Below are 13,923 nucleotides of genomic sequence, written 5' to 3' on the forward strand. Positions count from 1 at the left end.
TGAAAAATATATTAGTTTGTTTTATTGCATTTCCCTCTTGTGCCTTCCGAATCAGAAAATAATTAAATAAATCAGACTATTATTCTAAGGTAATAACAGTTATTCATATCTCAACCGTTGATTTTCATCGAGATCATATAAGAAAAAATTCTTCATTAAAATTCACGCATAAAAAAAATTAACGGTTGAGATCGGAATAACAGATTTCTGTTGTTCTCTTGGAATAACAGCTGATTTATTTCCTCCAAATCATAGGTTGAAAAAAGTGTGAAAGATAGACCACCAATATATTTATAAAATATTATAAAAAATTACATCTTTAACTATGCTAAACAAACAGCGGGGCTATGACGTCAGGAGCATTAATCAATTGTCTATGACCGGTTAAGATATCATTAGTGCTTTCCAACAAAAAATTGCGAAAGCAGAAATTTTTAAATTAAAAAGCTTAGGTGTTTCCAACAGAAACATTTAATAATTTTGTTCATTAAATATAAGCACAAATTAATAATTGATACACTATTTTTTTTTTTTTCTTTTTGTGTACCGGGTTGCAGATCGTAAGCATTTAATCTTGGAAATATTTCGTGATTCCTTAGCTGCCAATGATAAGGCAAATACACTCGCCCTGGTGATTTCATTGTAATATCAATTTTGCCCTCCATCTTTTCTCTCTCTCTCTCTTTTTTTTTTTTTTTTTTTTTTTTTTTTTTTTTTTTTTTTTTTTTTGCTTAATCATCGCCCTGAGATGGCCTGATCACATATATTTTTTTATTGAGAGTTGACCTCAGTAAAATTAAGAACTGTCAAGCACAAAATAAATATTTAGTTAATTTTAAATTCTAAAATTTTAAATTTGTGAAATTATTTTTTATAATCACGTCAACAATTATTACGGAGAAGGAGAGAGCGACGAGAACGAGAATCAATCAAAATAGTTAGAAAATAATTTATTTTTAAAAAAATCTAAATTAAAAATTATGATACATCTGAAAAAGTAAAATAGAAAGTATGTGTTTTATGCTTCAGATAATTTTGGACCAATCAATTTACATCGGACTGTCCAGTAAACTGTTTATTTCCTACAATATCCTTCCAATTCAAGTTGATTCGATCTGGTTCAACTGCTCCATTAAAAATTCATATAAGACCTTCAAATTCATTAATTTAGTGCAAATTGGAGAGGAACAATGCAGTTCTACTATCTAATCAAGTAAAAAAAAAAAAATCTAAAATTATATATTTTTTTATATTAAGATGTACTAGTGTTGTAAATAACGGTATACGGTCGTCAGACGGACAGGGTACCGCCAAGTAGAGGTGCTACTTTACCCGATCTGGAATCGAACCAGATCCGATCCGGAACCGACCCAAATCCAATTAATTTGGATAGAGTATGGTTTAAAAAATACAATCAGTTAAATTATGAGTACGATTACAAAATTAATAATTTAATATTCGATCTGAATTCGAACCAAAACCGATATTATAATGGGTAGGATATGGATTTCATTTAATTATTCGACCCATAACCGAACCCAGTACTTTTTCACGACTTCAATGTGAGAAAATATAATGCAGTCACATATTCTCTATGTTTATAAACACAGATGGATGTCAAACTTATTCCTTCTGTAACAGCCGCATTAATTTTTTAAATAAAATTTATTGCTATGAATACATTTTTCAATATTTGCCTTAATATTCTATGCATAATAATGAAAATTTATGCTCTCATTGATATGTCATTTCTACAAATTATTAGTATTTCATTCATAGATTTTTTCAACCATAAAAAAGGAAATCGTCATCTCCAATATTTTAATTTTTAAAAATTATATCTCTTCTTCAATATTTTTATTTTCAAAATTATTTCTCTCCATCCTCCTGAATTCAAAAGCTATTAACAAAAAATAAAAATAAAATTAATAATTTTTTGTTACACCATGAGTACTCCAAACAATCAAGAATCAAATTATGAAAATAATACTATCCAAGTTCCACAAAATATTATTGAAGACTTTAATGAGAAAAAAAAATCTGTAGTATGAAAAAAGTACTTGCAAATGTTGAATCAATATGATAGTATTTTTTAATTTAGATAGATAACTAATAATTTAGAGTTATTATTTTTATTGTGTTATGTAGCATGATATATTTTATTATTTATGAACAAGATGAATAGTATAATTTATTTATATATATATATAGAGAGAGAGAGAGAGATGGGCTATGGTGCATTGCAATGCATAGGCACTCTTGTGCATTGGACCATAAATCACCAATTCAAAATTCAAATGACTGATCCAAATCGTTCATCTTGTTGTCCATATTAATATGTAATTGGAGACCAAATTTTACATTTTTGGAAACTTTTTTACTATTTATTAAGCCACTTTGAAAATTTCCGATCCGGTGGTCCAGAAATTTTTACTGTGTTTACTGTTCATCCAGATTTTCAATAAATCTAAAAAAATAGTAAAAAAATTCCAAAAAAATGTAAAATTTGGTCTCCAAGCATATATTAATATGGAGAACAAGATGAACGGTTTGGATCAGTCATTTGGACTTTGAATCGGTGATTTATGGTCCAATGCACACCATGGCCTATGCATTGCAATGCACCATAGCCCATCTCTCTCTCTCTATATATATATATATAGAGAGAGAGAGATGGGCTATGGTGCATTGCAATGCATAGGCCATGGTGTGCATTGGATCATAAATCACCGATTCAAAGTCCAAATGACCGATCCAAACCGTTCATCTTGTTCTCCATATTAATATGTGCTTGGAGACCAAATTTTATATTTTTTGAAATTTTTTTACTATTTATTAAGCCACTTTGAAAATCGCTGATCCAACGGTGGCTTCTGATTTTACTGTTCCAAACAGTCACCGTTGGATCAGCGATTTTCAAAGTGGCTTAATAAGTAGTAAAAAAATTCCAAAAAATATAAAATTTGGTCTCCAAGCACATATTAATATGGAGAACAAGATGAACGGTTTGGATCGGTCATTTGAACTTTGAATCGGTGATTTATGGTCCAATGCACACCATGGCCTATGCATTGCAATGCACCATAGCACATCTCCTATATATATATATATATATCCGAATTAGGAATTCGATTTATATCCGTATTCATATTTGTATTCGACTAATATTCGATTCGTATTCATATCCGACTAATATCTGATTTGTATCTGTATCCGAAAAATTTTGTACCAGAGTGGGAATTTAATAAAGTGGTATAGCTTCCAATTAATAGACTAACCAAAGTTTGTAAATTTTTATGAAACCAAAATTATTTTATATATCAAAGGTTTACATCAACTCAAAGTTAATAGAAATTAAAAGGGTAGCATACATGATCTAATTCACAATTTGAGAGGGACCCGAGCATCCATAATGTTAATTAAACTTAATTTCTCCTTTTTGACTCTTAGTCTTCTTTGATCGAATACTCTAATATGAGAGAGACAAGGAGAGCGGATTAGGAATAGACTAGTGGGCTCGATAATGTTAAACTTAATTTCTCCTTTTTGACTCTTAGTCTTCTTTGATCCAATAATCTAATATGAGAGAGACAAGGAGAGCGGATTAGGAATGGACTAGTGGGTTCGATAATGTTAAACTTAATTTGTCCTTTTTGACTCTTAGTCTTCTTTGATCCAATATTCTAATATGAGAGGTGATTAGGAATGGACTAGTGGGTCAAGTGCTTATTTTTTTAAGATATGATACACTAAAAATACATACAAAACAGGAGAAGTTGTAAGCCCTCTGAGCCCACTGCTTCCCCTTGTGACCGGTAGAAAAGTTGTTTGTATTTTCCCTTGGCATGTTCGCATGGTCAGAAAACACTTTGCTTTTTGAAAATTCGTGCATATAGGTGCATCTTTCGCAGTCGCACATTTTCCTATGATTTTAGCTGTTATATTTCCATTTTTTTCATAAACCATAATTAATAAAACGAATTTTACGGAACAAATATGATTGGAATTTTTTTTCAAAAACCATAAGGACCGTGGAGTTTCCACGATCTCAAATTTTTTTTTTTTAACAAGATTTTTTTTCCAGACCGTAGGGTTCCCACAGTCTCAAATTTTTTTTTTTTTATAAAACAGATTTTTTTTAAAAAAATTTATTTTTTGTATTAAAATATTAGAAATGTTGAATATATTTCTTTGAAAATAGATGAAATACAATATAATTTGATTTATTAGAAAGACTGCAATAAATAACCCGGATCAATATTTTTCAGGTCGGGTTTTTCGCAGCTGTAAGAAAAATTAATATATTTCTTTATGTGTTATTAGAAAAAAAATAAAAATGATTAGATTCTGAGTTATTGATCCCGGTTCAAAAGTCACTTCTAGGTAGTGGTTTGCAACTCGGGCGGGTACGGATACCCCGGGTATACCCGTCTCGGGTACGGGTACGTCTCGGGTACGGGTATACTCGGGTACAAGGGTATTCGGGTACGGGTATGGCGGGTATAATTTTCAAAACCCATACCCTACCCGTCCTATACCCTTACCCGTGTACCCTTGACGGGTAAGGCGGGTACGGGTACGGGTAAGGCGGGTACGGGTATTTTTTTTTATTTTTATTTTTTGCTGTTTTTTTTCTGGTTTTTTCTGGTTTTTTCTGATTTTTTCTGGTTTTTTCTGGTTTTTTCTGGTTTTTTCTGTTTTTTTCTTATTTTTTTGGGGGGAAAAATCAAATTTTTTGAATTTTGAACTGTGATGAACAGTACTCGGGTATACGGGTATGGGTACTCGGGTAGTCGGGTACGGGTTAACTCGGGTAGGGTAAACTCGGGTTTTGGTCTAAAATAACGGGTCCGGTCCGGTTTTTGCCCGTACCCGCGTACCCGAGTACCCGACCCATACCCGGGCTCGGGCACGGGTACCCTAGCTGGCGGGTACGGGCGGGTACGGGCGGGTATACCCGTTAAGGGTATTATTCAACCTCTACTTCTAGGTAATCCATAAAATATTGTGATCCTTACATCTAATTTATAAAAAGTTATATCTATTTTGAGAATTATTTTTGAATAACAATCATTAAATAACTTAAAAGTTTTTATTTTTTTCAAAAATAGATACAACTTTTCATAAATTAAATGTACTAAAAGGATCACAATATTTTCTGGATTACCTAGAAATGACTTTTGAGCCGGAATCAATAACTCAGAATATAAGCATTTTTATTTTTTTTCTAATAACACATAAAGAAATATATTAATTTTTCTTACAGGCGCGAAAAACCCGTCCTGAAAAATATTGATCCGAGTTATTTATTGCATTCTTTCTAATAAATCAAATTATATTGTATTTCATCTATTTTCAAATAAATATATTCAACATTTCTAATATTTTAATACAAAAAAAAAATATTTGAGACCGTGGGAACCCCACGGTCCTTATGTTTTAAAAAAAAAAAAAACAATCATATTGGTTCCGTAAAATAAGTTTTATTAATTATGGTTTATGAAAAAAATTCATTTTTTAGGGCGTAGTAGGCATCTTGTCAGAGCACTTATTCATAATATATTAAATATGCATGTGACTCTGAGCCAAAATTTTGAATTAGATGCTGTTTTCGTATCCACTCGTTTAATTTATTTAATCAAGTTTAGATCGCAATATCGCATATAGTGTTTGGTAAACGGTCCGGGTCGGGCGGTCCGGGCAAAATCCGGGCACGGGCACGGGTAGACACGGTCACGGGCATCACGAGCACACGGGCACACGGATACAACGGGCCGGGCATCACGGGTTTTTTTTTCAAAAATCCTGCCCTGCCCGTTTAATACCCGTGCTCGTCACGAATTCGAGGGCAGGACGGTCCGGGTTGGGGGCCCGGGCGGTCCGGTCTTATCCGGTTTTTTTTTTCCTATTTTTTTTTCTGTTTTTTTTTTTCCTATTTTTTTCTGTTTTTTTTTCTTTGAAAACAAATAAATTGCAAATGAAATTGTCATTTAAATTATATATTTTAGTCACTTTATATAAAATAAATTTATGCATGTCTAATATAATTAGTTTAAAGTATTATTTTTTATGTGAAAATGTATTGGTTTGGAGGGAATTTTCAAAAAAATTGAAATTTGAAAAAAACGGGTATGGGTACATGGTCATGAGCACGGGCGTACAGGTTCACGGGCACGGGCTCACGGGTATGGGTTCAAGGGTATGGGGTCCGGGTTCTCAAGGGTTTTTGGAAAAAAAACCGGGTCCGGCCCGTTTAATACCCATGCCCGTGTACCCGTGCATACCCGTGGCACGGGCACGGTCCGGTCCGGGTTGAGCCCCCGGGCATTTACCAAACACTAATCGCATACATGCACGGCCAGCTGTTCATCTGTACTAACCAAGAATAGAAAATAACAAACCATCAGCGTTTGTTGGATGTTAAAATAATGTACTCTCATCACAAGAGTTCGGATCAATCTGACCCAAATTTATAATGCACGGTGTCCCTTTAAGATTCGTGTGAATATATATATAATGAACGAAGGAGATACCTTACATGATCGAAATAATCAATGTCTGAACAATAAAACAAATATAATAAATTATATATTTTGGTTGCTTCCAGGCAATTTCATTCACCTTAAATAAGCATCAGAAGTAGACTAAGCATCTCAGTTTGCTTTCTGGCCTGCACGCCTATATAATCAGACCATCTTTGCACTCGCCAATTAATACAATCCTCTTTATAACACACTACTGGTAAACACTTCAAAAGAGAGAGCAAGAGAGAAAAATGGCAGAGGCAGTTGTGCAATTTGTGGTAGAAAAGCTTGCCAATTTAATGGCGAACGAACTGAAGCATTTGGGTGGGGTTGGGGGTAAAGTTCAAATGATGCAGAAAGAGCTGATCCGAATCCAGAGCTGTCTGAAAGATGCAGACACGAAACACAAAGGAGATGCGAGGGTGCAAAATTGGCTGAATGAGCTCCGTGATGTGGCCTACCGCATCGAGGATGCGACCGACACGTTCCTTGTTGAAGTTGAAGATCGTCGCCGAAAGCTCCTCAATAAGATGTTCCATAATACCATTAAGGTAAAAACCCTCCACAAGCTTGGAACCGATCTTGATAACATTCAAAACGAACTCCAACAAATCTCTAAGAGCAGGAAAGACTACGGAATTGTAGCTGTGCAAGACATTGTGGGAGAGGAAACCATATCGCCTTTTCGAAGAGAGACATATCAAGAAGTAAACGATACTGAAGTTGTAGGCATGGAGGCCGACAAGAAGAATGTTCTGCAGCTGATGCTCCCTGAGGAAATACCTAGGCGCGCCGTCATAACTATAGTAGGTGCCGGCGGTTTAGGAAAGAGTACTCTTGCACATATGGTATACCGAAGGTAAGAGCAGATTTTATTTTTTCAACCATGTTTTAAGCTTTTAATGAGATAAATTATTGCAATAATAACGACTTCAATAAGTAAGAGTTAGAATTGTATCAACATTATCATTTTGACCGCTGCTAGATGTCTACAATGCTACTGTCTCATGATTTATTTGTTAATAATGATTATCTATTTGTTTATAGTAATTAAAGAACTGATAACAACAATGATCGATGTTAAACGATCGATATATATAGTTGTGCGAATGACATATATATAGTGGTTTGTAAAAACAAATTAGATATAGTCATTTCTAAGAAATAAGTAGGTGGATTTATGTAGATAATGTTTGGATGGAACCGTCACCTTCTCCATTAATTTATTGTCAATAGTTACTGAGATCTCAGTAATATATACATGATTGCAGCGATGACTATTTGTTCAAAAATAGTGCTAGAAATCAATCTAATAGTATTTCTTTTTGGCTTTTATATCCAGTGCGCAGGAGAAGTTCGACTACCATATAATGCTATCCATCTCTCAGCAATACAGTCTAATTGATCTGGTGACTAAGATGCTTCGGAAGCTGAATTATTCTATACCCGAGAACCAAGGTTTGGGAGATTTAATCAGCACACTCAAAAGTTCTTTAAATGATAGAAGGTATCTGATTATTCTAGATGATGTGTGGAAGGAAGATCTATGGATTCAACTAAAAGATATATTGCCTGATGTCAACAATGGAAGTCGGGTTCTGATGACAAGCAGAAATCTCGATGTTGCTAAATCAGCAGACTCTCAAATACCACCATACGAACTCCACTTCTTAGATAGTAAGAAAAGCCTTGATCTCCTTCTCAAAAAGGCTCTCTCCAATCAAAAACCTGACGAAGAATGTCCTAAAAATCTCCTTGACCTTGCAAACCAACTATCAGAGAAATGTAAGGGCCTACCTCTGGCTTTGATAGTACTTGGTGGTCTCCTTTTTAAAAAAAGAGGAGACTATCTTGAGTGGGAGAGAGTGCTGAGTAGATTTGATTGGTATTCAGATTGCAAGGGTTGCATGGACATCCTGGCCATGAGTTACCAGGATATGCCTTATTATCTCAAGGCATGCTTTATGTATCTTGCTTTTTTTCCCGAAGACTATGAGATCTCTGCAATAGATCTCATCAGAATGTGGATAGCTGAGGGGTTCATACCATGCAAAGAAATGGCAACAAAAGAGGAAATAGCTGAGAGGTACCTCGACGAACTTTTTGAAAGGTTTGTATTTTTTTAATTTTAATTTCTTCTGGTGTTATTACAAGTATCATACCTCACTACGACAAAATAGATACTTTTTGCGAGGGAAAAAACGCATTTTTAACGGTCGACCGTCGCAAAAAAAAAAGTTGAACAATGAAGGTAGTCCGTCGCAAAAGGTCATTTTTTATCTTCGCGAAAAGTGTCTCATTCTTGTTGTGCCTCCTCCTAATTTTATAATTTGTACTGTTATAATTAATTTCGTCTTTCAAATACCTTCTACCAAGTGTTATCCATCTTTTTTTTAAAATATGTTGAAAAAAGGTCTTTCTAAATTAGGTATTCTTAGTTTACAAAGGAAACTGTAAATAAATTTTGATACTAAAAAATGGCTCTGATTAAGAATATAATCGAAATTTGATATTTAGGAGATTGAAGGATACACAATTATAACTTTTCATGAGGAATTTGGATTATAAAAATATAGTTCGAATTTTTAATGTAATTCCAAATTTTCAACCAACATATATGTAGAATCAAATATTTCTCTCCAAATCTGGAGCATAATTTATAATTCCATTAACTTTTTTTTTTTTTTAGTGCATCTTAATAGTCTGCATCAACCAAAATTAATCATATCTTTTATTTTGGTATTAATGATACTATCTAGTTAGGATATATAAACCTTTATTATGGTTGCAATACTTTCAGTATTTTTCTAACTTGTTTGTAAACCAAAATTAATTCAGGAGTATGATTCAAGTATCAAGGCGATCCACATATGGTTTGATCAAGAGGTTTAGAGTGCATGATCTTCTCCGCGACTTGGCAATGCATGAAGCCAGGGAACAAAACTTGCTTACGGTTTTTGCACAAGCATCAGATGTCAACCAGCCCAACAGAGAAATCCGACGTGCTTCGCTTCAATACCATGTTCAACCACAACAGAAAAATCCCCAATTCATGGAATATTTAGGTCCAAATATCCGTTCTTTACTACTGTTTGGGTTAGGGTTTTCTACAAAAACCCAGATGCCCAAGTTCTCTAATTTCAGGCTACTTAAAGTTTTAGACCTTGTAGATGTCAGGAACTATGGTGGTGACCTAGTCAAGGAATTTGAGAAATTGATTCATTTAAAATACTTGCGATTTAGAAGATGCGACATCAATTTTTCCTCATTTTCCTTTCATCGTATGAAGACTCTCGAAACCTTAGATTTTAGACGAACTGATATTGAATACCGTATTAATTTGTCATGGACATCTAGTACATTGAGACATGTGCGGTGTGATGCGGGTGCTCTCGAACTACCGAACTCAACTGTTGACCTAAGAAATCTCCAAACCTTGAAATGGGTATCGATTCCGAGATCATTAGATACAAAATTGATCCTTTTAAACAACCTGCGTAAGTTAGGTGTTATTTATGGGTTTGAAGATTGGGTGAGAATGACTAATCTACTTGGAAAACTGCCATCTTTGGTCTCCCTAGCGATCGTCCTATTCAATTTAATAAACATGGAGATTGTATACCTAAAAGCTCTCCCAAACTATCAGAATTTACGTTCTCTGTACTTGGATGGAAGGTGGTCCAAGACTACCACCTTAGATGCTAGCTTGTTTCCACCACGTCTCATTAAATTGACACTTTGCTGGTGTTTCTTTCGGCAAAATCCTATGCCGGAGCTTGGAAAGTTGAAGAACCTAAAGAAACTTTCCTTAGAACATGTGATGGAGATGGACTCGAAGGTTTCAGTAATCTGTTCAGAAGGATTCCCAGTCCTACAATACTTGAAAGTGGCTGATCATCAGTTGGAGGATTTGGTGGTGGAAAAGGGGGTCATGCCAATGCTTACGTACCTCAAAATAAGTCAGAATGTAAAGTTGCAGTTACCTCCTGAGCTACAACTGGTGGAAAAGTGGGTCATACGTCATATTATTAGTATTTAATAGTTAAATAGCCAAATCTTTCCGCAACTACATACTTTTCCATCCCCCCTGCCCTGTTTATTTTTTTTTATTTTAATAATATTTTATTTTTTGTAATATTCAATACATTTCTTATGAATTCCTTATGGAGCAAAAAGGAGTGTAAATGTTTCGTTTGAAGCAAAAAGGAAAAAAAAATTAAAACAAATTTAGTTCAACTAGCTAGTGAATATGTTACATTATGAATGTGTTACATTATTCCACGATATGCTCAGAAATATAATTCGTCCTGAGTATATATTGATTAATTGCCAGTAGCTGTTTGATCCTTTTTGAAATTCCCCTCTTACAAAAATTCAAGGAATGGTTTAAGATTCGTGTCAATATAGGAAGTATGGGCCGGATTCAATCTTAAAAGAGTGAAGTACACCTTAGGTGATATGAAATCCCCCTCTTACAAAAATTCAAGGAATGCTTAAGATTCATGTCAATATAGGATGTATGGGCCGGATTCAATCTTAAAACAGTGAAGTACCTTAGGTGATATAAATTCTTACAATGTGCTGATAAGTCTTTGATTAGATAATTATCTTTTCAAGTGAGTCTATGGTAATGTATATTATATAACTGTCTATGCTATGAACTAGTATTTATATTTTTAAAGTCATGTACTATTTAATATGACCTACATGTGAAAATCTACTTGAAAAATCAAATTTTACATTTATAAGAATTATTTTACTATTTTTTATTTAAGTAAAAAATCACTTAATTTTAAAATTATGGACCATCCAAATTAAAACAATAATTTTCAACCTATCAAAAATAATATTAAAAACATTCTAAAAAATATAAAATGTTATCTACAAGTACATTTTAATATAAAGATCTAAGTTTAATATTTCAAATTAACTATTTGAACTAGTGTTTTGAAAAAAACCGGCCAGTCTAGAATCAAACCGAACCATCCGTGGAACCAATTCGTACCGACTTTAGATCATGGTTAAAATCCAGACCGGCCCGGACTGAGGACTAATCCGGGCAGTTCTAAATTCCTGGACAGGACCAGCCGGACTATAACCGTGCAAATTAAACCTGGACCGGACTGTGCCTAAACCGTGCAAAATCATGCAAAACCGTGCTAAATCAGAGTAAAACCGGACCGGACCGTAGTCAAAACTGCTGGTTTTTTTTAAAATAAAATAACAGATCCATTGCCGAAACAAAGGCATGGGAAAATTAAAATGGGCCGAACTGGGCCGGTGATTGAGAAATAGTAAAGGCGCGCTCTTTCTTCCCCGCCTTGTCGCAGGTGCCGCTCTCTCCACTCCAGCAATGGAGCTGTCCATGAGTGGAAGCGCTCTCAAGACCTTCAACCGCTGCATCACATGCCTAGCACGCATCGGCTCTGAACTCGTTCTCCAGGCCTCCCCTTCCAATAGGTACGAAAACAGAGAACAATCATCAGAAGTTTCAATCTGTACCATACATATGCTTTAATGGCAACTAGAATTGCAGTGTACTATTTCTTCCTTGTTCTCCTCCTCTCTGTTGTTTTGATCGCTGACTCGAGAGTTCTAGAAAAGATCGAGATAGCCAATTTTTTTAAAACCTCAGAAGCAATCAAAGCAACTGTTGTTGTCTCTCATCCACGGCCGAGCAAAGAAGTCGGTGATCTCGATCCACGGATGAGTGACAACAACAGTTGTTTTGATTGCTTCTGAGGTTTTAACAAAATTGGCTTTCTCGATCTTTTCTAGAACTCTCGAGTCGGCAATCAAAATGACAGAGAGGAGGAGAACAAGGAAGAAATAGTACACTGCAATTCTAGTTGCCATTAAAGCATATGTATGATACAGATTGAAGCTTCTGATGCTTGTTCTCTGTTTTCGTATCTATTAGAACCGTCTCTTGCGTTGGCTATATATAGCTACAGAGTGGGGTCAACCTTCTATATTTTATTTCTTACACTTCATCTCTTATTTTATTATTATTGACTTTTGAATGTAACTTTTCAAGATAGTCCCCTAAAAGACTTGAAATATACGGAGCCTACAAATATATCCAATCATGGAGACCGCATGAGGAGATATACACTATTCTTGCTGAAACTTTTATTTATATCATATTAAAAAAAAAACAAAAAAAACCACGTTTTTGAAAAATTTCACAAATATCCGAGAAGTCAATTCAATATGCGGCTCTATACATTGCATTTTTTTTTTGAGGCCTCCAATTCAATCTGCGGCCCCCTAACAATGAAATCGCAGATTTAATTGGCAACTCAGGTATTTTTGGAATTCCCCAATTTCAGGAGTGTTTTGATTTTTTTTATTTTAAATGGTATTGATAAAAATTTCTACTATTCCTGCACAGTGTCGTTCGAGAGTTGTCAAAGATGTCTCTGGAAATTTTAATGCTATCAGTGATGCAGTAAATTTTATACCAACATCATAATGCTTTTTTTTAGGGGAAAATTTATAGTGTACCCATACAAACATTCAAAATAGCCAATATCTCCATGAAAACACCATAACATCTAATATCTTCATACAAATTTAACTTTATTTCTTCTATCCCCTTTCTTTTATTTAACCTTTTATTTATTTATTTTAAAAATAAAATAGACAAATATACCCTCCTCCAATCTTCTCTGTCACTCGAGCGGAAAGTATCCGGCGTTTCTATTTAGGTTTTAATAAAAGACAAATGGCTATGCATGCGGTCAAAATCTAGCCTATTTCAGAGGACGTTTGTGTTAGGAAAAATTAGGCTATATAGAGAACAAATTAGATTCTATGGGAAAACATAGTTTTGTCTCTGGAGGCAAAAATTAGTGCTTTTGAACAGTGTTCTTGTGACTATTTCTGAATTCTTAGGCATGGTTTCGAAAAGATTGACACCATTAGAATATTATATATCATGGAAAGAGGCAATTTGGAAAAAAGAATTATTTCTTAACTACAAAAAGAGAAATGTCACTCTAGATGGTTCAAATTTGAAGATGCGATTAAAAGATAAATCCAAATGAGATGGCAAGGTATCAATCATTTTCTGAGAGCACCCAAAGAATATGAATATATATATTTTTTATAAAAATGTGATCATTTGAGCAATAGTTAGTTTCTACATGTAGACTGTTATTAGGCAAATGAATGGCAGAGCAAGGACGTGTTTGTGTCAGTAATGAACAATTGTTGCTAGAAAGATTAAAAGATTAATACACGACACTGTTCCTTGTATTATGGAATTGCTGCTAGAAAGACAAGGTGAAGAGTATAGGTACTGGACATGTACCAGCACTAAATACAAGCTTAAATTGTTGTGTAAGGATGAACATATGTGCCCATGTTCTTTTAGTAGTCTCTTCTTAATTTGATG

General features: G+C 34.2%; 1 protein-coding gene across 1 annotated transcript; it reads left to right on the forward strand.

Moving 5' to 3' along the window:
• Window positions 1–6,665: 6,665 nt before the first annotated feature.
• Window positions 6,666–10,563, forward strand: LOC144555267 (putative disease resistance RPP13-like protein 3). Its single transcript, XM_078303547.1, has 3 exons — window positions 6,666–7,383; window positions 7,867–8,634; window positions 9,363–10,563. Exons 1-3 carry the CDS (start codon window positions 6,776–6,778, stop codon window positions 10,561–10,563), a joined length of 2,577 nt encoding a protein of 858 aa, XP_078159673.1. The 5' UTR covers window positions 6,666–6,775.
• Window positions 10,564–13,923: the final 3,360 nt, after the last annotated feature.

The sequence above is a fragment of the Carex rostrata genome, chromosome 6 (assembly GCF_964058835.1).
Source record: "Carex rostrata chromosome 6, lpCarRost1.2, whole genome shotgun sequence".
Taxonomy (NCBI): domain Eukaryota; kingdom Viridiplantae; phylum Streptophyta; class Magnoliopsida; order Poales; family Cyperaceae; genus Carex; species Carex rostrata.